Source organism: Pezoporus occidentalis, unplaced genomic scaffold (assembly GCF_034315485.1).
Source record: "Pezoporus occidentalis ecotype Australia unplaced genomic scaffold, CSIRO_AGI_Poc_V1 ctg34, whole genome shotgun sequence".
Classification (NCBI taxonomy): Eukaryota; Metazoa; Chordata; class Aves; order Psittaciformes; family Psittacidae; genus Pezoporus; species Pezoporus occidentalis.
In genome coordinates, this window is record NW_026915376.1 from 5,596,418 (window position 1) to 5,623,558 (window position 27,141).

Consider the following 27,141-nt stretch of genomic DNA (forward strand, 5'->3'; position numbering starts at 1 on the left):
AGGCACACCTGTGCTTTTAAGTATAGTGAAACACTTCTGAATGGAACACTAGGTTGTTAAGAATCACCAAGTTAAAGGCTTGTAAAAATCCGAGATTTTTCTTGCCAACCCCTTGGTCATAAAGCTTTAGATGACACATGTACTGACTGAAATAAAACTCAATTTTAGACAACTTCATTTAGAGTTTTCCCATTTCTTATTCCGACACCTAAGTCTCCAATAAAGTATAATCTGTTTCACTTATTTTCTAAGGGTAAACATCGTTGATTAATTTTATGAATTACTTTTCGTGTGGAGCTCTAAAATTATTGAGTTCATATATGCTATCTTGTTCAGATGAGGCAGACAGAATTAAGGATTTTTCAGATGAGACGGGACAGCAACACTCAGCATTTAAGTCATTAACATCTGTGTTAGCACAGTAGTAATCACATGCAGTACTTTCTACATTTCTGGTTTAATTTATAAGCCAAGGAGTTACTGTCTTATTAATTCTGCACATTACCATGAAGTTAATAAAACATCCTGCTAAGGAAGTCACACAGTTATTTTCACTACCATACTCCCAATTTATTCTTTTATAACCAGATTTCTTCTCAAGTAAGAATCCACGAAACAAACCAAACAACTTTTCAGTTATCTAGGATTCCAACAATTAGCAAAGCAACAAGTCATGCTCCTTTAAAGTGATTTTGTAGTTTTCACTAATGCTTTACTTGGAAGTGAATTGCAATGCCATTACATTAACTAGTCATAATAACCTATTCAAGCCATAGTAAGACAGGGCAAAGAGTTGGTTTTTTTTCTTGAAGGTACAGGATTTCAAAACCTGATATGGTCTACATCATTCGTAACAGGAGGAATAGCATTAATTCAAATATTCTGTGCAACATACGTAAATGTTGCATGTTTTCCTACTGGTTACGGGTACCATTTCAGTAACCATCATTGCTTTTGTGAGGACACTACTGGTAGGAAGCCGTTTTTTCAGACACTCATTTTTTATTTCCTAATGCAGAATGTACCCAGCATTTAAATTAAACATAGCCCCAGACTTTCACTGAAATAAAAATTATGAGCAAGTTCTGTCTAGCACTGGAAGAGACAAGAAGGAGCAAGAGGCAAGTTAGCAACTGTGAGACCTCTTATCTTGCCTGTCAATCAGCAGCCAGAAGCTGAAAGACTGATTTTTTTCTGCTGGACTGATTTATTGCCTCCACAAAGTATCTTGTTCTAGGCAAGGCTGCTTAAGGCTGCTCCATAAAGAGTTTTGCCTGATATAATACAAGTAAGATAAGGACTTTCATAAACATACTAGTACTCAAGTCAGTCTGACGTTTTATTTCTACATTTTATATTCTACAATATAGTGCATGAAGCCTTCAGGATGTGTTGACATTATTTAAAAAAAAATATTCTGAAGGTGTATTTTTTTTTTCTTCCTTGTTGAAGCTCATCAGTAGCAACAAAGGATTTTTTGTTTTGTTAGTTTAAGGGTGTGAGAGCCAGGGAATTTCTGATCATGTATCTTTTGATAGGGCTTGGTGAAATATTAACATAATCAATATTCAAGAAGAGAATCTGTGTATGAGCTTTTCAAAAAAAAACAGTTGAGTATTCATAATTGGGAACAAACTGAAGTGGCATCACAGGACAGGAATAAAAGAATCCAAGTACAGCAAGGACCCAGGAGATAGTTTTAAGAGATTCTGAACACAACTGATTCCTCTTCATTAAGTGAGATTTTCATAAACACTGCTACAGATTTTCTCCAGGGGACTGAAAGTGAGAGTCTCATATAATATACTTCATTAGAACTAAGTGAGAGTCACCATGTGATTGGGATTCAAAATTTCAATCCAGTAGCCATCAGGATCCTGAACAAATGCAAGTCCTTTCATTTTACCTGTGAGGGGGAAAAGAAAAAGGCAACAAGATGAAGTTAAGACTACATGACTAATTCTTAATGTCAAATATGACTACTTTGAAAAAATATTTTTTCCTTTTTTTTTCCCCGTTTTGCATAAAAATGAGTTCGAATTTAGACAGCTAAGTCTGAAATCAGTAATAGATCTTTGTATGCTAAACTGTCCATCTACAAAGCTGTAGTTTAAAGTCACTTTGAAATTCTATCTTTTATCGATTGCCCTTGTAAGTATTAGTCCCCTAAATAGCATTTTTGTTCTCCAGGATGTTTTGACATAATTTTCTTGAACTGGCTTTGCCAGTATAAAATCCTGTGTTCCTCTGCCCTGTTCATCTCCCATCATTCCTGTATTCACACTGAAGTTCTGTTTCTGGTTTTTGTTTGTTCCCCCTCCCTCCCCAATGTGGTTTATAGTACACAGTTGCATCACTTCATAAAACAGAAAAATGCAGAACAGGAATGCTTTAAGTTTTACTGTTTGGAAAAAATATCACAGATTAAAACAAGGTCCCCAAAAATTGTTCTTCAACAGCAGATCAGGATAGCACAGCTTAAGATGTTATCTGAAAATGTTAACCACACATTTTTAATTATGCTTGCTCTATTAGGCTATTTATTGTAACAGAACCAACCTAACTCACAGTATATTCTAACTACAAAAACCTCTGAGAACAATAGATGTTTGATTCAGTAATTTTGGGAAAAAAAAATAATATTAGGTCTCTTAGCCTGCTCGACAATGAATGTGAATTCCAAAATTTCTTCCTCCTCCTTAGCATTTGCTGTTTTGATTTTATTTCTTCGTTTTAAAACACAGCTTTTGCTCTGCCCCCCCTTGACTGCCTTAAGAGTTTTCCTGTGATTTATTCCATTCACAGTGTAAACTTCCCCTCCTATGTACTTAGAGCTGTGCAGAAATACAGAATCAAAATCAGAATCTTTCGTATCAACTTTCCCAGGGTTCAGGTGTTGAACAAATTACAAAGGGCTCAGAAACTTTAAAATGCTGGGAATATGAAGTTCAATTCTTATATCAATAAATCTGTGTCCAAGTTAAGTTTTCATCTATGCTTGTACCATTTGCTTCAGCTGGGAGCACAGTGAGTAAGATGAAAATTGCTTTACTTGTTCTTATTCCTCTAGCAAGGAATCTAGATCAATTCCAATACCTGTGAACTGAAGCTTCATGTACTAATACTACTTTCAATCTATAAGCAAAACAAAACCAAACAAGAGCCAAACAAAACCCATCACAACCCACCTTTACTACAGGCAAACATCTAGTTTCTATAACCGGGGAGAAGTATTTAAAATTTATGCATGCTGCTAAGTACTAGATGTCCATTTGGAATACATCAGTCCTAAAACTCTCATAAGGTCTCTTCATGAAGGAGAATCCAGCTGAAAAATGAAAGACTTCTCACTACTAATTTCTGCATTTTAGGCTTTTGAAATAGACATTCTTTGTCTCTAGACATTTGAACTAAACATTATGCATTTTTTACTAAAAGTTGTACAAGTTAAATGTGATACAGACTAATAAGGCTATTTCTGTGAAAGCTGACAGAACAGTTAAAATGCTAATAGCTAGTAAGTGGCATTAAATAAAAATAGGCAGAGAAGTCAGGAATTACTCAATTTTAATGGTGGGAGTAGTTACATCTCCCAAGTCATCTTCTTTTCATATGATAATTACCAAACAGATGCGATGTGTGAATCCGGTCCGTGGTAAAGTAAATTCTGTGGTAACTCTAGGCAGAAGTATAAACTATCAACTCTTTTACTGAAGGTCAGACTACATGCAGAAGACACATAGCTATAACTATCACAATTCTTACCAAGACGGATCTATTTCAGTTTTGCCCAGTGTGTAAGAGGGTGCTGGGATAACTTGTTTTAGCACCTAAGAATGACAACAACTGAAAATATCTTACCTGGTTTTCAAGAGAGATCTTCTAGACATAATATATTAAAAACAAAGGAAAAAAAAAAATTACTTGTATTTCTGATCAAGACTTACCATCATCTGGTTTCTTCACAAATTTCACTCCTAGTTCTTCAAACCTCTTACAAGCTTTATTGACATCAGGAACAGCAATTCCAATGTGTCCTGTGCAACAAGATAAAAAGACAGAAGTTCACTGTAAGTGTTGCTGGATGTTCCAGGAAACAGTCTGCTCAGCATTTCACCTTCTGCAAAAAGTTTGCATGCTGCAGTTCATGTAAGATATAGAAAACAAACATTGCTTCCAGAAAGAGGAGCACTTAGGATATTAACATTATACAACTTCAGAAAGTTGTCTTTTTGATAATGCCTATTAAAATAGGAACTTTAGAGTTCAAGTAGCTCATATTGTTTAGATGAGATTATCTAGAGTAGGAAAAAATAAGGTTCTTGATCACTGGTTTATCTGTATTTTCCCAAAGCATGACCACATAACAGTATTTGGTTGTATTTGCTTAGTTCAACAGCACAAGGAGTCTATTTTTAATGCTGTATTTGTAGAGACTAACACTATGCAAGGCCTAAGCTTACAAATCGATTCAGAAGCTTTAAATGTCAAGTGGCTAGATGGAGTACCAAACTTATTTCACAAACCAGTGACCTTTCAAACACTCAAAATACCAAACTGAGCCATACAAATACTATCCTCACTGCTACACGCAACTGGAATTCTCCTTCCAGATTAAAATGGGTAACTACTGGATTATAAAATAGAAATCCAAATGTAAATCAGTCTAAACACCATGATACTCTGACAAGAGCAATTACTATTCTTCATTTTGTAGTTACTATTAGCATGGTTTGCTTGCCAAAGGATTAGATTTTTTTATAAAAAGTGTAACTGTGGCTTATTACTCTGAAACATATTTACCCATTTTCACAATCTTTCACAGCATACATGCTGGAAGAAGAGACATAAAGGATGAGATTGAAGTCCCCTTCTTTCTTTGTGCTGATATGTTTTCTTTCAAGTAACCTACTAGTAGTCTTTTCATCCATGCAATAGCAGTCATTTTTCTCCTTCTTAGTAGCTGGTGCAGTGCTGTGGTTTTGACTTTCAGCCTCAGAACAGCGCTGATAACACCAATGTTTTAGTTGCTGGTCAGAATGTTTAGTCTGACCAAGGACTTTGTGAGTCTCATGCTCTGCCAGGGAGGAGAGGAAGCCGGGAGGAAGCAGAGACAGGACACCTGACCCCAACTAGCCAAAGAGGTATTCTATACCACAGCACATCATGCCCACTATATAAACTGGGGGTAGTTACCCGGAAGGGCTAGAACACTACTCTGTCAGGCTGGGTATCAGTTGGCGGGTGATGAGTGGTTGTATTCTCGCCCCTTGTTATTTTCCTTATTTTTATTACTGGTGGTAGCAGTAGTGGTTTTGTGTTATACCTTAGTTACTGGACTGTTCTTATCTCAACCTGTGGGAGTTACATTCTTCCAACTCTCCTCCCCATCCCTTCGGAAGCAGGGGAAGGAAGGGGGGGGAGTGAGCGGTGAGCGAGCAGCTACATAGTTCTGAGTTAATGGCTGTGTTTAAACCATGACACAAGCTTAGAATATTTTCTCTACAGTTCTCTTAAAAAAAAAAAAAAGCTACAGCATGCACAGAATTTATGCAATTCTAAAAATCGTTTAAAGTTCCATTTTTCCCCAAGGAAAAAAAATGTAATCACAATAAACCAAAGCTTAAAAACTACAAACACAAAACTACAAACCTACCAAATCCTCGGGGATCTGAATTTCCATTGTGGTAAGACTGATTTTCATCATTTTCAGTACCCCAGTTGCTGTAAGAAGTAATTATTACACATTGAAGAAAAGCATCAAAATTAACAAATCCTAAATGTTCAGCTTCCTCAGGAGGGTAAGTTCTTTCTCCTAAGAAACCAGAGAATTTCAGCTGTTGGCTACATTCATTAAACTATCAAGAATTTCCTTGGTCACAGGTCCTAGGGATCCAGTTCTAATCTAGTCATGTTTACAGCCCTAATATTCAGGTTCTATACCTGAATGAGTCAGAAACTCTCCTGTCTCATTCAGATTAGAGAAGGTTGCACTGCACGAATCTAGCCATTGTTGGGGAACAAACAGTGAGAGCAAGTGGTCCTGAGGTTAAGCAAGACCATGGAGTATTTGGGAGATTCCTCCTACACAGTTACAATGATTAATAACATTAACCAAATTGTCCCCTTTATGGGAAGTGTATGTTTTGACTTAATACCTCTTTCGGTTAAATTCTGTAACTTCCCTACGCATACTCAAAACATAGCAAGCATTATCTCATACTTATGTACCACTATTCACCCAGAAGTTTGAAAGAGCTCTGAAAAGGGAAAGATTAAGCTTGCCAAGTATCCAAGATCTCAGCCATATGTTAAAGCTATAGAACAGTGAAGATGTTTCCACAGTAATGATTACATTTTTTTATTCACTCCAACAGGATTTACACTCATCCACTTCTGTTTAATCACTGTTAGCTAAATGTTATCTCCCACTATATTAATACTTACTGTGTCAATTCAAGTGTAGCTTTTCTAGAGAAAGTCCAAGCTGTTCTCGCAGTTTTGTCTTTTGGAATATCATTTTTATCTTCGTATCCCAGGAAATAGAGTGAGAACTTCATAGCAGGAAAGTCAAATTTTTGAAGCAGTCTAAATAGCAAAAAAAAATATTTTGAAATAGTGACTTAAAAAGGTAATCAGATAGTTTGCAAATAAACCAAGGTGCTTCCCCATGGAACAAGTTTTCCATGTTTTTGTTGGGGCTTTTTTTGCATCTTTCTGACTGTAATCCACATCTTAAAATAGCTACATTTTTAACTATAAAATAGAAACAATCCAAAACCTACTATAAACCTATTAAAAAAAAGAAAAAAAAAAAGAAAATTGGACGCTTAAAAGCAAAACTATCAGTAATGGAATCTCAAAGCCAATACAAAAGCTCATATCTTGAGGTTGCCACTCTGTTACTTGTCTGTATTTCCTCAGGAAGATCTTTGTTTTTACCCTTTAAAATACTACCAAGGAATAAAAATATTTACTTTGAAACTGACCAAGTCTCAGGAATGGACTGGCATCAGATCAGTTTAAGAACACAGCAGGATTAAAACACAAACATACCTTTAATTAATTTTACAATTTCAATAGCTAGGTATAATGATAAAATCCATTTCATATGTGACAATTTCATAAACTAAAAAATACTTGTAAACACTTTTTATGTAGGATATTTAGCCAGAACAAGCACGCATGCAAAATTAATCTAATTTATTTTTTAGTTTCATTTTTATTTTCTCACATCTTCACTAAAGTAGAAACAGATTCTTTAATCTGGACTCATTTCAGGATGTTTAAAAATATGTTAAAGTTTTGATTTGAAATAACTCATTTCAAATGTCAGTACTGTGCAAAGAAGAGCCTAGCTTAAACATATTAGGCTACTGCATCTGCCTCCCAACAGCCTTCTTCAAAAGGCTGAGTCTGGACCTTGTCTCTAGCTTCCACTGCCTTACTGTCTTATGATCAGAGGTGATCATAAACCACCTCTGAGAATGAGCATAAAACTTAATTCCAGGATTTACAGCAGTGATTGCAATTGTAAGAACTGTCATAAAAGTTACCAGTTAGCTGCAGGTTCAGTGAGGAGAAAGTAATCAAGTTGTACACTGATAATTAGTGACCTATTTAAGAAATTTCTTGTCAAGGCCAATATTAGTTCATCTGCATCTTAAGCATTAACTGTGTTGTGCTCAGAGATTGCCAGACTATCCAAGTGAGCATCAGCTGATAGGCACCACTGTTGTGAGACCAATTAGTATAATTACATTAAAATAACAAAAGCTTCTCAGAAGAACAGTAGGCAAACCCAAGCTTATTGTGGCATGCAACTTCTACTCACGTCATTCCAAGAATTCTTGTATAAAAATCTAGTGACTTCTTAGGATCCTTTACTCTTAACATTGTTTGCTGGAATAAAAAATCCTGGGGAAAAAAATACTTATTATTTATACATCAACCAGAATTTATTTATGGGCATTAACAAAGATGCCATGAATCTAAAACTAGCAGGTTTAGAAGTAACAAGCAGAGTGCTACATTAGGTGTAAATAAAACCTTTTGTCCCGACCCTATGCATACAGATTTGTCTTGAAGAGATATGCCTTTGTAACACAATGCTTAAAACAAAACTACTAGTGGTATCACTCAACATATATTATCAGTGTTATTAAAAAAAAGAATAATTCTTTACTCGTCTTTTATGGAGCTGTACTGCACATGAACCACTCTGTATGCGAGCACAGCTAGCACATGCATATTTGACATTAGACCTCACTGCAGACAGAGCATTTAAATTCAGGAGTTTATTATATCATTGCACAGATGTTGAATTTCTGTCAAGCCTGATGGTAGTCTTGGCCTCAAAACCTGCCTGCAATTCTAGGAGGGTATTTTCCTAAAGCCATGAGATAACTTTATGTGCCAAGGGCTAACAAACAATTTAAGTGGACATAAAGCAAATGGTAGCGTAACTAAAGAGATGTATTTAAAATAAACAAGACAGACGCAGAACACCTTAAATGCAATTACAAGGTATCCTAGTAAAAAATGAAAACGTAGGGGTACGTCTTTAGTTGGGCCGGCAAGCCCTGGCCACCCCTTTCGCTCCCCCATGCCGCCTCCCATCCACCGCACGTCCGCTGGGCAAAATGCAGGGCAACGGGACGGAGAGACACCGGCGGCACCGTCGCAAGGCCAGGCGCCGGCAACCACGGGACACTCTGATTCCCCCCCTCCCATTCACCCCACCTTCGTACTGGCATCCGGCTCCGAGCAGGCGGCGTAGGCCGCCTCATCGCTGAGGCCGCTGAGCTCCGCCGGCGCCGCCATGTCGGAAGAGGAGTAGAAGGAGGAGACAGCTCTCTCGGAAAGGCGGTGCTCTGCTTCGCTCCGCCCCGCCTGCATTTCATCGGTGCTAGGCGCGGGTGAGGTCTGGTGTTGTCCCTTCGTTTCCGTATGCGTCGAAGGGAAGGAAACTCCTTGCCTGTGGAATTAATTCGGTGGAGAGTGGCGTGAAACCATGTGTCTTCCGGCGGTCACTTGAGGAGGGATCCCTTCAGCTGCTGCGCGTAGGCTTGAGGGTGCGGGACCAGCGCCTGCACAGGCGCCGATAGCGGGCCCAGCTCGGATGGAGCGGGGATTTGTGACTGTGTTGGTTGGAAACTCGGCTCGGCGCATTACAGCCCCCTTGTGCGCTCGTTTTGATGGTGCTTGGTATAAACAACTGCTCCGTGTCTAAAGAAACTTTCTTTCCGAAAACTCCGCCAGAAAAACGGGAGTGAACACGGGGGTGGGGGGGATGATAAATAAAAGTACACTTTAATTGAGGTGAAATCGCCTCTGCAGTGTAGAATCCGGGATGCGTTTCTCGGTAACTTCCACAGGCGCCATCTAATACCAACCCTGCCAAGAGGATTCAGAGCACCGGGCTGCGCTGAGCTCTTCGCTGCCCGTCACGGCCAGCGGGTCGAGCTTTGGCAGGGCCGGGTCCGGTGGGAAGAGGCCTCGAGCCGCGCACCTGGCCCAGCGCCGCCTGGGTGCGGGGACCGCGAGCTCTGCCGCGGCCGTTACGGGCTCCCGTTAACGGCATCCCCGCTAACGGTATTTCATCTGGCCAGAGCCCCGCGGCAGGCGTTGGACCGCATGCTCTGCCTTCTAAAGCGACAGCGGAGGGCGGCTATGCCGTTGGGGGGGTGCTCCCCTCTCCCCGCGTTCTGAGGCATAGCTCTAGCCAGGTCAGTGCCCCTCGCCGCCTGCTTATCTCTACCAAAGCAGAAGTGCCGGTTAAGTCACCTCGGCTTTTCAGAAGATAGCCAGAAGTCAGTATCTCTGGTGCTCCATACTTGGAAATCTTCTGCTTTCCCTCCTGATCCTCCTTCTAAGACTTGTCCTGGAAACCAGACTTCCTTTTTTTGCATAAACAGATCCTGGAGGCACATCTGTTGTTATAACTAGGATAGGTAGCCAGCTGGAGTTCATGCTGGTTTTTGGAAAGTGTGAAAACCTCATATGAGCCACCAGGCATCTTGAGTACAGGTGTTTAGAGAGTCAAGGAAGGTACCAGGATACAATGTAGTCTTTGTTTTTAATGAAAGTCATTTGTTTTTAATGGCAGTCTCACCTCTCTCACCTAGAGCTTTAGGAGAAAGTGTCAGCTGCCAAGAGAACCAGTTAAAATGCAGGATTAAAAACCAACCTATTCCAGGTTGAATGTTGACATGGAAAGTACCCCTGCTAACCTTAGAGATGACTAAACCAGTCAGATTAACATGAGTTAATCTAATTTTAAATTTTCCCTTTTTTGTGACTTTGCTAAAGTGTTGTGTTTTTTTCTTAGTATTTTTACTTTAAGAAAGAGATTAACATTTTCTGTAACAGGTGATTGCATGCCAGAGTTCAGAGAACCATGCTCACTTAGCTAATTATGGGCAAGAATAAGGAGTTAATAGTGCAGCACCAGCAGCCTTTTCATGTCTATCTCACTTCTGATTTTCTATATCCTGAATCAGGCAATAGCATCTAAGAGGGTATATAACACAATTACATGCCCTAAGGCTTCTTAAGAGCTACCTGGTAGTTCCTGATGGTTGTTTTAATCCTTATGGTAATAGTGCTCTGAATAGAATAGTGATTTCTGTGCTTTTGTTTCAGCTGTTACCCTAGGTATAACCTTAGTATATGTCAACATTTGTTTTATAAAATGTTTCTTCCATATAACATCCCTGTGAAACTGAACAAGCTACTTTTTGAGGAAAAATTAGACCTGAAGTAGGGACTTCAGGTATCGCTGTAGTGGTGATTACAGTGCTTTAAGACTAGTCCCTCAGTCCATGTGTAGATTTGAGCACACTGAATAACACATTTAAGTTTATATATATGTATATATTTATAGATAGACTTGAAAAATCTCTATTGTTGTAAATGGTTTTGGTTTGTTGTTTTTATTTTGTTTTTCAGATTTCAAGATGGAGGGGGCACGAAAAAGATACAGAGAAAGTTTAAGCAGTGGAGAAGCGGCTAGCCCTATTCCCAGTGCAGAGAGTTTTATGCTAGAAGATACTGCATCCAGATCTCTTTGCCTTAGTCGAAACCTAACAAGCTTTTCCTCTTCCCTAGACTCTTTTTCTGCTGCAAGCCGAAAGTTGTCTAGATTTTGCCGGGGCACTGATGGATCTCTGTCCTTGCAAGAAATTTTAAAAGAAAAACAGGTTTAGTATTCAACCATAGGTTTTTAAATAAATTTCTGGTTCTTTTCTCAGATGACTAAATTCAGTTTGTATTTGTTGTTCCTTTTTTCTTTCTTTTTTGTTTATACTCAGTTCTTTTATTAAATGATTTCTGGTAGAAAATGAGTCTTTGTTTCCTGTGTTTGTAGTATTTTAAGGTTTTATTTTAAAGTAACAGAGGAAGGAAACAGGAGATGTTAGCTGAATAATTTACCCTGAAGCAAAGCTGTACCCAGCTTAGTTCCTTCAAATATTTACCCACTCTAGATGCTTTGGTTTTAAATTGATGTTGCTGCCTTTCTGGATTAGTATAATAAATTGAAATATTGATTGTGAAAAATAAAACTAGTTAACATTTCACACAAATATCTTAAAATCTAGTAGTAGTATATTTAATGTTTGCTTTTCTTTGACATACCCTCAGAATTGACTTTACATTTTATAATAATTCTAATAATTCATTCTTATTCATCTTATTCATCTCTGAAAATTTAGATTTTTTTAAAAGCAGGGTAGTTATGTAGTGTACAAGACAAATTTTAGCGTTAGTTGTGAGTTAAGTAGCAGGTCACTCTTGTGGTCACTGTGTATTTTTAACTTGAAAGATGTGTTTAATGCTTTAGGCTCAATACAAAGAAGCAAGAGAAAATCGAAAGACAAAAGTTGATGCTTCCTATAAATACATATTTGAAGTTCTCAGTATCAGGCTAGGTTTAGACTTAGAAACTGTGGAAGAAATGATTTTGGATGCCCCTTCGGTGAGTCTGTCCTATATGTTTGTTGATATGCTTACACAACACAGAGATGCTTTAAGTGTTGACAATCAGCTAACATTTCTTTTTTTAACAGTTTCTAAATGGTATATAGTTTTAGATCACCTTAACTTCATGGGTTTGTTGTTGGTTTTCTTTTTCCTGTCCTGTCACCAGGACCATCTGAAAACTTCTTATGGTTGGAAATTTTCCAGTTTTAGTTTATTTATAAACAGTTTAGACTCCTGAGGCTGTGTCAACATTGTCCTTTAACAAATTCTCATTTAGTAAACTCCCAAATACATCTCATGTCTTTGACATCCATGAGTTAAGTTTTACTCTTTAGAGCATTAGCCTGTCTGTGTATTCAGACAGTGAATGTTCGCACCATGTGGACTGAAAGCTATTTACAGAATAAGTAGACATAGGAACAGCTCATGTCATGCCTCCTGTGTAAAATCATAGAAGACCAAAAGTTACTTTCTCTTCCTCTCAAGTTGGAGTGCTTTTTATAGTAGTGAATCTTTTTCTGATTTTTGTCACTGCCCTTTCAGCAGTTTACCATTTTTTCTTTATTCTGGGAGGATTTTTTTCTGTACTTTTCTCAGTTTTAACCCTGTTATTCACTACCGCCTATTAAACAAAGTGAAATCGCAGCATGCATTTCTAGAGCTGGCTTGCTTTTAGTTTTTTTATTTTCACATAACATTGTCTTCTCAAAATAATAAGTTTAAATACTGTCCCACTTGGGTGTCACTCATTTTCCTAACACCATTCATGTCTCCACACTAAAATTCCCAAGTGTGATGTTACTCCTCTTTACAAATTCATCTTTTACATTTAGGGGTAGAGTAGCAGTAGCAGGGTATATCAAGTACTGCAAATCTGCTGTGTGTATTTCTAAGTCTGTTATGACTAGTTAACTTTTATTTGATACTTGAGACTTACAGATTCTGTTAGTGACAGCATATCCTTCAGTGTCTCTGCATTACTGGAGAGGACCAAAAACATTAGAGTTATTAGGAACTAGGCCACCTTTGTGAGCAAGATAAGTACTTGAAAGCAATATTTGAAATAATTATAATGTTATTTTGTAACTCCTCACAGTATTTGAGGATAAACATTACATGCCACTAAAACTTTTAACAGTGGAATGGTCAAATTACTTTTGCTTGTCTTAAGGGCACATAAAAATATTTTGGGTAACAAGTATTTACTTTTTGATTTAACAGTTGGAAGCCTTTAGTTCTTTTTTTGCCAAGAGAGGAAGTAAAGCATTAAAAATTTTCTATCAAGAAGGAGAAGCACCAGGAATAGGTAAATTTTTAATGATGTTAGCAGAGGCAGATACAATTTTGTTTAATGTTTCCAGAATAAAACCTGTTTTTCGCTTGTTCATAATTTTGCAGCCTTCTGCAATGAGGACTGACAATTCATATTTTAAATGTTTGCTTCAAGTCAAATTGTTTAGTTCATTAGAAAGCACTTTGAAAAAACCTGTATGAATTTGCATTTATTACAAATAAATATTTGAAATAAAAATTTGATTTTTTTTCATTTTCACATGATCAGTAGAGAATTAAAATGTAATGTCTAAAAACCCTAATGATTCTCAAAGCAATTAACATGCTGTTACCTTACCTATTTATAGAATAGTATTTATAAAATAATCAAATTGTATACAGTGATCCCCAGAGGTCCTGAGGGTATTTCATATTTTCTTGTTTTCTTGCTTAGGCATGATATCTTGCCTCATAGGGTGCATGTGAATAAACAAAGTACCTCAGTCACCAGCAAGTTAACCTAGAATGATGGGCCTGAGCAAATTCCCATTTCAACACAGTACAATGCACCAGATTTGCTTTGTAAGACATTACATGTTTGGTGTAGATTTTTAAATGTGTGGCCGATTACAGCCATGAATTCTGCTGGTTTTCGTTCTCTTAGAAAAGAAGAAAATGAATTATTTCTATGTTGAATTTTATTTCACTATGCTGATTTAATAATTTTATAGTATCCTTGCTTTTAAAAGTAGTAACACGTATTAAATGCTTTTCAGAATGTGGTCGGACAATTCCAGGAGTTGCAAAAGGAAGTAAAATGATGCGATTGTATGTGGATGATACACCAGACAAATTCATAGGACAATGCTTTTTTTTTGTTCGTTTCAAAAATGACAACCCTATAAATGTAAAAACTATACACGAGGTATTCTTTCATACATTAAAAAAAAACAAATACTTTAGAAGTAGCTATTTTGTTTCATTATTTGTTTCACTACTGTCATATAACTAAAGTTTCTGGTAACTGTGTTTTTTGAATGTTAAGCTATTCACATGCTCTTTGCTTTGCTTTTTGGGTAGACAGTGAATAGCTTTATTACTTCAGCAAATACTAGGCTATCTTGTGAATTCATTGTTTTACAGGACTTTTGCTAAAGTCAGCATTTAGGTTAATTTCTCCTTGCTATTTTTGAAGAGTTTAATGCTGCTAAGTACATTTTAGATGTCATCAAAATCTTTAAGGTAGAAGGACTCACTGAGAAGACTTTATTGCAAATACCAGGAGAGGAAAAGTTTACCTGTACCTTTTTATTTTATGTGTCTTTGAATGCGTGAAATGCACATTTATCGTATGTAGATTATGTAGCATGGGTTTTTCTGCTTTACAAGACAAATTCTTAGATGAGCATGGGGTTTGTTCTCAGTTATCACTACAGATCATAATACTTGTGCTGAAGGGATTGTAAATTGATTAGAATCAGCCCTGTATTTGTATCTTCTAATTAATATAATTTTAAATTCTTCAGACAGAAAAGCCATTACTAATTTATATACTTTATATTTTATATTTAAAATATTTTATTTCTTTTTGAAGCTAAGAAAAGAGTAAAGCACTATTAGAAGTAAGAGATAAGATCTGTCGTTATCAAGAGTCTCAATATTGGTCATAAATATTACTCTTCCATTAAATTCATTGAAGTGATGAGAAATTTATGTTTAGGAAGTTTGTTATATGAAGTATGTTAACATTTGCTGACTTGAAGGACAGTTAAAATGTTGGAATATTAAATATAGTCAGAACTTGTAAAGTTTAGTTTTGGAGAGTAGACAATAATTTAATCTGATCCGTAGCAATATACCTTCATGTACATAATAGCTTCTAAAATACTTTCAGATATGTACATTCAGAGCATTTTTGCTACTTACATCTTTTTACTCAGTTCCTAATGGTAGATGGGGACATTTAGAATATTTTTAATTGTGTACTATTTTAAAATTTCCAAACTTCTGTGTGATAGGGAAATAACTAAAATTATGAAATAATAATGAAATTATGAAAATGTAACCAGACAGCATTTTATAACTGTATTAAATTATTGTTGACTTGCATTTTTTAATTGAAAACAGAATTTTATGGCCATGGGGGAGGTATCAGTATTTTGAAAGGATTTTGTCTCCTTAAGTTAAAGTTTTCATTGGTGCATTGGAGTGCCTTTATAAAAAAAACAACACAGATTTTACATGACTCTTTCAAACCTAAATTACTGCATCACTAACAATCATTTGGTTACAATGCAGGATATATTCTTTGGTGTTTTGGATGCCACTGAAGGACTCCTACGTGGAGTTAAGAATATGATACAAAAGATTTTTCTCCCTGCCATCCTCAAAGCAAGTAATTGGGGTGCTTTAAGTCAGAGCAAACAGGATACAAAAACCAAACAGAACTTCGTGGAAACAATTAAGAGATACATTTCATTTCTAGAGGGTAAGCATTGCATTTAGGAAGTGGCCAAACTAGAGGAATTCTCCTTAAGAAATTCCATTTAAATTCTGTAACACATAGGTATGGAACTTTTCACATTCTGCAAGGAAGAATTAAATGATCAATTACTTGCGTAATAAATACATGGGTAGATTATTTACTGAAGAAAACAGTGATATATTGCTTTTAGGAAGAAACACCTAATACATAGTAATTTTCTGCTTTATATGAGTCCAGTAAAATGGCTGTTACGTTGAAATAACAGTGACTGCAGAATATTCCCAAATTTCAGTTGCTTACACAGGCAGAAATTAATTTTAAACTCTTAATTGGTCTGGCTTTGCAATCACTTTATTTTTTTTTCCCAGGGGCTATGATAAGCATTGAAGGAACCGTTGAGTTGGAAGTAATAGATTACGTTAATTTTTCTCAACTCCAGTCCTTTGAGAAAGTAGCTGCAGCAGCTAATAATCCTGATGAGGTTCACCAGCTAGAGGAAGTACTTATGATATGGTATAGACAAATTGAGCAGGTAGGTTGTTATTTTAACACTTCAATCCAATATGAATAGAGATAGATATTTATATGAGACTTGCATGAAGTTAGATGAAGACTTCAGCTGCATTACCACCTGAGTAATACAAGTGCTTCACTTCTATGCATAAGTAGGTAGTCTGTAAGCCCTACGAACTTACAGTCTAGCAAGAGTAAGGGTTTCTGAACAGCTGATACAAAAAAAGTAAAAAGAAGAGAACAGAAGGATGCAGGAGTTATAACACTGGTGAGGACCGCACTGTGTACAGTTAGGTATACTCTATGCATATTACCTGTTAATTTTCTGCTGCCAGTCATGCTATGCGATACTACTCTTACAAAAATCTTTGACCTGGCCCAGTAGGGCATTTATCCTGTGTAAATCTTCCTGTGGGGTAAGGTCTCAGAAATTAGAGTCTGAGACTTCTGTGATAAAGCACAGAACCCTTTGTCAAAGTACACAGTCTGTGTAGACTGGGACATGCTCTACTTATAAAGACATACTGTGTTTAGTGGTTTTAGCTCACGAGAATAAAAATGTAAAAGATATATAATGCATTTATCAACATACAAATGAGTACATTTTTGACATTGATATTTAATGTTTTTGTTAAAATAGTTCAAGTTTTTTACATGTGAAGTTATATTTGGAGCATTTCAATCCATATATTCTGATTAAAGAAAAATACAGGTGTATGCAGAGATTCACCCTTTTAATGACATCAGTTAAACATATTAGTTTCCTTCTCTTCAGTTTAAGAATATGATTAAGTGCAGTTCAGACCTCGGTTCCAATTTGGAAAAAGTATCCTTTTTCATGTGTCTATAACTGCAAATATGTTCCTTTTTAGCATCCTCTGTGTTTCATTTCTTCTTTTTTTTTTCTTTTTTTTTTTTTTTTTCCAAATTGGTTGTAGGTTCTGATTGAGAGTAAGCAGATGAGGAGAGAAGCTGATAATTCAGGTCCACTGACTGAACTACAGCACTGGAAATCTATGTCTGCTAAATTAAATTCTATTATTGAGCAGATCAAAGGACCAGACTGCAAAGCTGTCATTAATGTGCTGAATGTTGGACATTCTAAAATACTACGGGTAATTTTTTTTATGTTGTTTTTTGCTGTAGTGGACAAAGCTTGCAATATTTATTTTGTTTCATTGCACCCTAGAGAGGTTTCCTGAGAAGAATTGAGAGGAAAATTTAGGTATGATGCTGGTGTGCATGATATACTAAGAGAAAGAACTAGACATTCAGATAAAATTATCATAAATGAAAGTAACTTTTATTGCCTGGTTTGACAATGGCTTTTAAAAATTAATTTACCAAGATTTACTTCTGGCAAATCAGTGCAAGTTAAAGATATAGTTTGAGGTTTTTTACAGTACTGTTTTCCCTTTAGATGTGGCGAGAGTTAGAAGCCAGAATCACAGATGCAGCAAATGAAGCAAAAGATAATGTGAAATACTTAGGCATACTTGAAAAAGTTTGTCAGCCCCTTTATAACTATGACCTTGTAAGTATGTCTTTCATCATTTTTAAGCATAGTTTAGGTATCTACATAGAATGCCCAGAGCAAAAGAGATCTTGTTTGTATTTGCTTGAATTTTTATCATGTCACTTTCTATTTTTTCTGATTTTTTCTAAACACCTGTCAAGCTAAATGTTAAAGCATTAGTTTACTGTGCATTACATAAAATATGATATTTTAAAATACACATTAAATATAAGCACACATGATTTCCTATAAGTCAGTCCTGCTGCAATATTATTTTTAATGTGAGCTAAAACAGATACGTATTTTATAGTACAAGAGTGTCAAAATATGTCTTTCAATGAAAATTCCGTATGTCAATGAATAATCACCCATCTATAACCAAAGTACCAAAAATTCGGTTATGTAGAGCATAATGAACCTAATGAATAAAATAATATTTTGAAATTAAAAGCAGTATTAGGCACTTCCATTTGCAGAAGAACCAGCTACTCAGAAATTAAATAATTGGTTGCCCATGTGTATTAACAGTTAATTATTATAAGAGATACAAATTTCTAATGACTGTTGCAGAATAGGATGGAAGGAGGAAATACCCTAGGAAAAGTTGCATGTTCTGCTTTAGTTTTTAGTACTCCATGTTTTGTCCTACATGCCTCCTGTCCTCTGTCAGGAAGTGTTGAGTTTCTTCTGAATTTCTGGCAGCTTAGGATCCTACTACAGAATTTTAACTGGGGGAAAGCAAAAAAGACTGTGATACTGTATGACGTAAAGCTGATACTGCATGGAATAGTAGAAGAGGGGAGAAAAAGGAGCAGTATTATTAAGCTGTTTACCTTCAGCTTTTCAGAGTATCGCTAGAGGGTGCCAGGTACCAGGCCATAGTGATGAGCTGCTTTGTAGGTGTCGTGAAGATAAAACTTCTGTTATCTTAAACATAGACAGACATTTGGAAATGCATTAAAAATTTCATTATCTTACTAATACAGGATAGTTAATTATAGTTCTTGATTTAGTTGGGGAAAATGTTGATACATCTGTATTTCTGTTTCGTCTCCTAAAACATTGAGATCAAGATAATTTAGGTAGGATTTTCTATGGTATTCAACTTGAAAATAGTTATATACAAGTTAAATATATTCTGTATTAATAAAGAACTACATTTTGGATCGAGTTGAATTTAATATCTGATGTTGAAAAGTATTTTAAATATTAGTGGTTTGGGAATGGGTTACCTGCAGATTTAATATGATATTTAGTATGTGCATCAATACAGCATTTAGTGAATGCAGTATCACACATAGTCACATTTGTAGCTGAAGTGGGTTACTATATGAAAATTTTGACTGGATGTATAAGCTGGGGCTTTGAATCTGTACAGTTCGCTATGCAGGAGTTTGGGTTGGTTGTTTTGGTGAAGGATTAAAAAAAACTCAGTAGACTCAGACTCTCCTGATTCCATTTTGGGAAGTGGGGTGACCGACACTGAGGGTTGTTTTTATACCTTTCTTTCACACTCTTCTGCCAGATGCAAATGCCTGCTGTATCTATACACAGTACTAGTGTGCTTTATGCAGCCAAAAGTTAATTCCAGAAGCCTGGCTTCTCTGAGGGGTGACAATCAAAATTACTTTTTCTTGATGTTGAGAATTGCAAATCGGATAAGTCACTGGTAATGCATTATCATTTTTAACTCTATATTCCTCTTCCAAAATACTTTGGAAGTGATCAAATTGTGCAATGCTTCTAATACTGTGGTTTGATTTTAATAATGTGAACAATTATTTCATGAATTGTGTGAAAGATTTAGATGTTTCATATGTTGACTGAATTAGGTACTCTAGTGAAATTAACATTGTGACAATTACTTCATGAGTTCTGTGAAATGTTTGAATGGAACGTTTTATGTTATGATTGCTATCACAACGTGATAGCAGAGTACATTTAGCAGCTGTTCTTGAAGTAAAATAAAAGTGTTAATCACAACCACTGTCATCTGCCAGAAGAATACTTCTTTTATAACAAAAAATGCAACTTGTACTTTTTGAATCAGTTTGATTTTGATAATCAAAATAGCACATTAAAATATCAGTAGCAATGCCTTTTAATTTGATTTCTCACCAAATCATCAATGAGTTTTATTGTTCTTATTAGTTGAAGTTTAAAAATATATTGAGTGTGATTAGCTGCTGGTTTTTGTGTTTATTTATTTTTTTTTTCAATACAAAACCTTTTGATGCGATGCTATGGCATTTTGAAGATTGGTTCATGTGATTTAGGGAAAAATGTAATTTAGAAGTTGTCAGTAGAGTAAAAATATTGTTGCTAAGACTACAAAATAATTTATTTTTCTAAAAACTCCTCTTTAAGGTGTCAATGATACATGGAATACCAAACTTAGTAAATGCTATACAAATGATTTACCATCTTTCAAGATACTACAATACTTCTGAGAGGATGACATCATTGTTTATAAAGGTAAACATATTAGGTATAATAGTCATTATAAAAATGTAATTTTTTTCAGGAAACAAACTCATTTTGTTAAAATCAGTAGGATGTTTGTTAAAAAATGGTAAAAAATAGTAGGTGTCTGCATGGGAAATGAAGTATAATTGATCAGGAGAAGCTAGAACTTGGATCAGAGACTTGTCTTCTGGAAGGAACTTCGGTGTTATTCTTGGTTCAGCAAAATTTATTTTTTTTTATCTTCTTGATTAATCTTCATATCTGAATTAATCTTCTCAGTTGCTTCCTAAATCACTGAATCCAAAAAGATTCTTTCATTATCTGCCTTGAAGACTTAATTGGATCATCAATCTGCCTAGGCTATTACTCCAAAAGGTGTGAAAGACAAAAACTTCCTGTTTCCAGAAGCATGTCATACTTGAATAGTTAATTGAATCTGAGATCATAAACTTTGCCATCTTAAACAGAAAATTAATACCATCTAGGTACTTATACCAGTGTCTTTTGTAGAATCCAGGTATTCACTGCCGAAAAAGATTGTTTGTGTAATGGTTTTAGAGCAAAGAAATCCTGCATAACTAAAAGACTTTGGTAAACACAGAGGGGAAGTTCATAGTAGACCCTCATTGCACCACTTTTTTATGTGCTTTTGTGAGGCTATATTTATCCGTGGCTTTGGCTGGTTTGCATTCATCAGGTCTTAGTTACGGATTATGCAGCAATGTTTATATTGCCTGTTACATAATTGTTTTTATGTTTGCATATTGAAGCATGCTATAGTCTATGTAATAGTCTAAGGCATTGAGCATTTTACTACAGAGGCTAATAACAAGCTGCTTACATGAAGCTGTAGAAAAGAAATAGCAAAGGAAAAGCTCTATTCTAATCCAGTGGCTTGAGTTCCCCCTTACTGTTTGCTTTCATTTAAAGATCATGAGAGGTGATGCTGGAGGTCCTATCTGCAACTTCACCGGTTCTTGTATTACAGTGTGAGGCTGCCTTTGGTGCAGTAGTTTTCAGTCATTATTCAGTTAGGAATTCTTAAGACCTGCTTACAATAATCTTGTGTGTCAGAAGAACTGTTTTGAATTGTTCACATTATTTAGTAGCCGAAATAGATTGTATATAATACAATATACAAAATACCTGTATCTATTCTCCAAAGTATGTTTTCTACATCTGCATTCACTGCCATACTCCTCTTTCTCTCTCTGTCATTACAAACTTTAGATTTTTGTGGTTAAGTAGAATGTTCTCTCCTTAGGATGTTTGTCATGTATATTACATATATTAGCCACTCTTATTGCCATAATTGAAATTTATCCAAACTCTGATAGTACTAGGACAGGTATGTGGGAATTTTGTTAGATTTTGCAAAATAGGCATATCTACTTTAAACTTGAGACCTACTTGTTTTCATTTGTCTGTGTTAGGTTACAAATCAAATGGTAACGTCTTGTAGAGCATATATTACAAATAGTGGCTTGACTCGTGTCTGGGATCAGGAGACATCAACAGTCATTGGAAAAATTAAGGTTTGTATTTTGGCATTTTATTATTTACCTCTCAAACCTATTGATTATCTATCAGTATGCACAAGGAAGCAAGTATCAAGTATTTCACATCTCTTTACTGTTTTATTTCGTGATGCATTGGCTGTTTTCCAATTTTTAAGCCCATGGGCATTTGTTGAAATGAGAATGGCCTCATCTATATCAGGGTGGTCTGTCACTGACCTTCAAATTGTCATCTTCACTATGTATGTCACCAAGGAATTTTGTCATCCTGCATAATTCACATTCTTTCCTTTTTAAGGTATCTGATATAGTACCATTGCCCTCTACCATGGGGAACCTGGCATCTGAATAGACCTCCATTTGTTTAGTAGTAGCTCATTTCAAGTTTTCTTTGGTATACCATGAAAGCTCACTGCAAAGAGATTCTTCCTTTTCTTCAGCTGATGGTGACATATTAAGAACAAATTAAGCATATGCAATACACCATGGCAAAATATTTCTAGCTGTGGGGTTACTGATTGCCAATGCTGACCCAGTTTCCGTCTTTTCCTTTCTTAGACCTCAGCTACTGACTTCCTATCTTATCCAGAAAGGCATAGAATTTCAGTCCTTTAAAATTTATGTCCAGAGGTACGGAGGAAAATGTATTGAATGTATCTTCTCTGACCTTGCAGGATGATATGATTCTGATAATTTGTCTGTTTTATTGAGGTCATCTTGTTATACAGCAAATAAGCCCTCATTATTCTATGAAAGAAATATAAGCACAGTTTCTAATCATGGTGATCAGTCTTTGTTCTAGTATCTGTATATTCTTGAAGATCTGAAAATTCCTTTCAATTAGCATCTTTTTTCATTTTCTGTAATTCATAAGCAATTGTTGTATATACCTATATATTCAGACAGTCTGATGACTGCCAGTATATTCTGGAGGAATCTGCTTTCTGTTTTCCAACATCTGACAGAAGATTTTGTATCCCCATGATTATAGAGTTAGAGTTTACACTTCTTACCATTTATTATTTTTACATCTGATAAAGTCTTAGTAATTTAAGTAAGTAATCAACTGAAAAAGATTATTTTTCAATCTCACTTTAACTCTTGTCAGCATACACAAAGTTGTATAACCAATTTCCTCGAAGTCCCGTGGCAGTTCTAAGCAGACTACGCTGTTATGCCAAATTCTGTTCGTACCCAGGGGACAGTCTGTCTGACTGTTCTTAATTAAGCTAATGGCTTTTGATATTTAAATGTCTCCTTTAGAGCTCTTTGCTGGCCTTTAAACCACTCTTTCCTTTAAGAAGAACTAGAATTTTCATGTTAATTTTTTTGTGACTTACTTCCTAGCATTAAATCTTTCACTGTACTGAACTGTTCTGTGCTGGTAAATTGCAAATATTTGTAACACATACTGAAAGAAAACCTCTGTATGTAAGTCCTTATCCCCTGTTGACTGAAACTAGATTCAGTGATAATAAACCACTTTGGAAAGACAGTAGGTTTGAGTTCTGCAGTCTTTTACCCATAAACATAGCATAATGAATATAGTATTTATTCCCTCATTTTTTAGGACTGCATGTTTTTATTGAAAGAATATCAGAAATGCTTTCATGAAACAAAGCAAGAGATTTTGGAAACTCTAGGAGAAAAGTCATTTGAAGTATCAGAAATGCACATTTTTGGACAATCTGAAGCTTTTTGTAGGAGATTAGAAAAAGTGAGTATACTATGTGCTGTTATTATCAGTAAAGAAGGGCCTCGCCAACAGCAGTTTACAAGGTTGATACCTGTCAACATACATGCTCTTAATCATCCAGTGAAAGAGTTTGTAACTCTTTATTGAGAGAAATTAGGCACTTCCACAGAGTAAGTCGTTCCAATACTCTAGGCAATTACATCACAATGTCCTTCTGAAATTGTCAATTTCTTTGTGTTACTGTGGAGAGAAGGAGCCCATCTGATCTAGACTTAGATCACTATTTTAGGAGATTTAAAAATATGTGAAAAATAACACACTTTTCTCTTTTGAATGGTGTTCAAAGATATTAATAATCCTGTTATTACCAAAGACAGTTCTTCAGATGATTCTGCTGCTTGGTTTGGTCCTAACACTTAGCTTGCTAATCCAATGAAAGGATTTTAACCTAGTAATCATAGAGTGAAATAGATAGTGCTTCTTGGTGCACAATAAGGTCAGGTAGAGATAAGAGGGTAATGGGGCAGTCATCAGAGGGTAGGAATTTTGTGAGTTAATGATGTTTTTCTTTATCATGCAGTATAAATACTAATCTGTATGTGTGGGTTTTTTTTATTCTGTGAAATCTGTGTCATCAGTGTGCATATGTCATGTTTTAACTTTTTCCATTTTACCCTGTTGAATCTAACAGTCGAATGTAAAACAGAAACCTTTCACTATCAAGAAAAATGAAGATAATTTTATTTTGTACTGGGTTGTAATGGGAACTGATGTTGAAAACTGAATTAATCATGCTCTGTTGAAGATACCTGACTGAGAAGCTCAGAAGCAACACATTTCTGAATGCCGTAATTAGAGAAGTGGCTCTTACATATTTTATTTTACTCAGGTTGCAGTTTATAGAGTAAGTAGCAAATAATTCATTCTGAGTATGAATATAATACTTATATTTCAGATTACAGAGATGATAACTATAGTACAGACTTTTAATTCACTGAGTCTGTCTACCATTGAAGGGGTAGATATTATGGCAGTAGAATTCAAAAATATCTACCAAAGTGTTCAAAAGAAACAATATGACATTCTTGATCCACGAAAAACAGACTTTGATGTGGATTTTGTGGACTTCCTCACAAAAGTTGAAGGTTTAAAGGTAAGTAATACTGCTACCCATAACTTATTTAGGGAAGAATGTCATCACAACTTATTTAGTATTTCCCCATCTGTTAGTGAGACTTTGGACTTTGAATAGATTACATTGATTTTCTTCCGAAGAGCTTAAATTTGGGGGGTTGGCTTTGGTTTGTTTGTTGTTTGGTTTTGTTTTTTTTCTGTCCAGAGAGCAGCTTTTTCCATTTTTCTCCTCTTTCCAAAGTCAGATGTAAAATATACAGTCCTCACTGAAAATCATCGCCCTGCAGCCAAAATGTCAAAAATTAGAGACCTGACAGAATGATTTATATGGAGGTGGTTTATAAGCCTAGAGACACGTGGTTAGATTTTGGGCATAACAAAGCTACAACTGTTCTCAATATGTTATTTGATTCTTTGCTAAAGTTGTGTAGCATTTTAATACATTACTTGACTAACACTAGCTATTTATTGATTACATTAAGCATAGACCAGTAAAGGCTGCTGGTTCGTGCTTTAAGCAGTCACATTTTCAAATGATACTATGCTAAGGAATTATCAAACATCAAAATACCAATCAAAAATCAAACATCAGTATGACCAGGAAAACTATACTAAGTTTTATATTTTTAGATGCAGATACAGACATTTATGCGTACCTGTTTTGGGAGAATTTTGTCTTCACAACATGCACTTCAGTTACTTCAAAGGTATTGGCAATTATGTTTTAAAATATTTTAAAGTAACTTTGAAGTATTGATTGGCACAGTTTAAATAACACAGCTAATTTTAGAACTAAGGGCCTAATAAGGAATTTTTCGTTATTGGTGTTCTGCACCATGTAATCATAATAAAAGATGTTTTTTTTAGCTTTCTTATAGGAATCAATATATTCTCCTGTTTCTTAATTTCATTGCAGTTTATTTTCTATGTACAAGAGGATGCTAAAGTAAAAACCTAAAAAAACCACATTGGTAACAGCAATAAGAAAACTCACCAGGGCAGAACTTTTCAACTTGCTTAAGTCTGCTCAAAGCAAAAAAAACCCAGACATTCTCAGATCCAGAAGCATTTCCTAAATTTATGTTTTGATTTTATGCAGTGTTCATGTACCCCAAAACAAAACAAATAAATTATTTGTTGTTTAGAAATATTATTTGGTTATTCATTTTTAATACAGGTTTCAAGAGCTGAAATTGACATGCCTTCAAGAAGAAACAGTCCATACAGTTGGTTGTATTCTTCGACATTATATAGCAGAACTTGAATCTACTGAAAAGGTATTTAACTTCTTTGCAATAAATTTTAAACGTTATGCCTATTTCTCTAGCTGACTGTCAGTGCTCAATTTATCATACTGCTATTTTCCTGTTATAGAAAGCAGACATGAGTGTAGGCAAATACAAATACATGCATTTGCAGGCAAACGTGTCATCACAATTTCACTTCGAAACCCCAAATCCTTTCTGTTATTCCTCCATCAATTAAAGTGACAAAAGAGTGGTTATTATGTAATGCTGTGACAAAATAGATAGAAAATGTAGATGAATTGCATATATGTTTATTATAAAGCAATTTTCCATGATTTATGCAGTGTACTGTGACTGTAGCATAAATGAGAATTAACTTTTGGTGACTGTTAATGTCACTTGACTTTAAACCTTTAAAAGGTAATTCTTCTACCCTGACTTTATGTCTGGAATAAACATCTGCATCAGAACTAGACATCCATACTGCCTTTCTACTCAAAAAAGAAACAAGTATTCTAGAGTCAAGTAATCTGATCTGTTTGACATGTTAATCTGAAGGTTTAAATCCCTTGAAATGGCCATTTTTCTTCAATAAGAATAAAGGGAATCTGGAAAACCAGACTGATGCAAATATTTATTTAGAGATGTTTACATTTTTCAGATGAATGATGTGTTTACACAAAGAACCAAACATCTGTAAACTCTGCACTTACTAAAAAGTGATTCTTCCAGTGACTTAAAACTATAGCCTAGCATAACTACTCTGAACCAGACTTTTCCCTATCTAGTGTATGTGACACTTCCTGAACCTCTACTTATTTGCTTAATTTGATGAATGTATTTCCAGCAGCACTGCCTGCTTAAGAAATCAGTAACCCCACTGCTGGCTGCTTTTTTCCAGCCAGGAAAATAGATACGTTTTCATCTAGGTCAGTTCTTAAGTTCACCATGAAGCTACTTATATTTCTTCTGAGCAGAGACTGAAGGGGGATAAAGAGGACATGCTAGTAAGTGAAGAGTTGTGCCTGCTTAAGCAGTGCTGCTCATTGTGTTATCATGGCATGAATTTGTATGCCTAAATTGGAGTGGACACAAATACTCCTTCTGTTGGAAGAATGTCACCAATATACTGGTTAGCTGTAACAATTTGTTAGATATTATTGGATTGCTTTTTATCTCTGCCAAGAAAGTTATTTCTTGTAAAAAGTTGCTCCTGATGCAATACTGGGTCTAAAGTGCTTGAATAATTTGTCAATGCAAATTTGGTATGTTATAATCTTAGGCCAAATTTTTCTTGACTATAATGCAGCCAT

General features: G+C 35.5%; 2 protein-coding genes across 8 annotated transcripts in view; one reads left to right on the plus strand and one right to left on the minus strand.

The window, feature by feature from the left end:
* Nucleotides 1-687: 687 nt before the first annotated feature.
* On the minus strand, nucleotides 688-8,899 carry GLO1 (glyoxalase I). 3 transcript variants are annotated; one of them, XM_062629675.1, is made up of 6 exons: nucleotides 8,743-8,899; nucleotides 7,835-7,917; nucleotides 6,448-6,588; nucleotides 5,657-5,724; nucleotides 3,948-4,037; nucleotides 688-1,906 (listed from the first exon to the last, which is right to left on the minus strand). In XM_062629675.1, the coding sequence occupies exons 1-6, from the start codon at nucleotides 8,896-8,898 to the stop codon at nucleotides 1,818-1,820; spliced, it is 627 nt and encodes a 208-aa protein (XP_062485659.1). In that variant the 5' UTR covers nucleotide 8,899; the 3' UTR covers nucleotides 688-1,817. The 3 variants fall into 3 exon arrangements, with proteins under 3 accessions (XP_062485659.1, XP_062485660.1, XP_062485661.1); XM_062629676.1 differs by having other exon boundaries at nucleotides 3,925-4,037; XM_062629677.1 differs by having other exon boundaries at nucleotides 8,751-8,894.
* Nucleotides 8,900-10,953: 2,054 nt separating this feature from the next.
* DNAH8 (dynein axonemal heavy chain 8) overlaps nucleotides 10,954-27,141 on the plus strand; it is a 140,391-nt gene continuing 124,203 nt past the window's right edge. For 2 of the 5 annotated variants that reach the window (XM_062629681.1, XM_062629683.1), the window contains exons 1-14: nucleotides 10,954-11,201; nucleotides 11,843-11,977; nucleotides 13,204-13,288; nucleotides 14,031-14,179; nucleotides 15,553-15,742; nucleotides 16,108-16,271; nucleotides 17,191-17,367; nucleotides 17,673-17,786; nucleotides 20,136-20,243; nucleotides 21,668-21,769; nucleotides 23,322-23,468; nucleotides 24,403-24,600; nucleotides 25,212-25,288; nucleotides 25,759-25,858. In XM_062629681.1, coding sequence (XP_062485665.1) covers nucleotides 10,959-11,201; nucleotides 11,843-11,977; nucleotides 13,204-13,288; nucleotides 14,031-14,179; nucleotides 15,553-15,742; nucleotides 16,108-16,271; nucleotides 17,191-17,367; nucleotides 17,673-17,786; nucleotides 20,136-20,243; nucleotides 21,668-21,769; nucleotides 23,322-23,468; nucleotides 24,403-24,600; nucleotides 25,212-25,288; nucleotides 25,759-25,858 — 1,989 coding nt within the window. In that variant the 5' untranslated portion in view covers nucleotides 10,954-10,958. Of the gene's footprint in view, nucleotides 11,202-11,842; nucleotides 11,978-13,203; nucleotides 13,289-14,030; nucleotides 14,180-15,552; nucleotides 15,743-16,107; nucleotides 16,272-17,190; nucleotides 17,368-17,672; nucleotides 17,787-20,135; nucleotides 20,244-21,667; nucleotides 21,770-23,321; nucleotides 23,469-24,402; nucleotides 24,601-25,211; nucleotides 25,289-25,758; nucleotides 25,859-27,141 lie in introns of those variants that run through there. The other 3 variants (XM_062629684.1, XM_062629682.1, XM_062629685.1) reach the window with 3 other exon arrangements.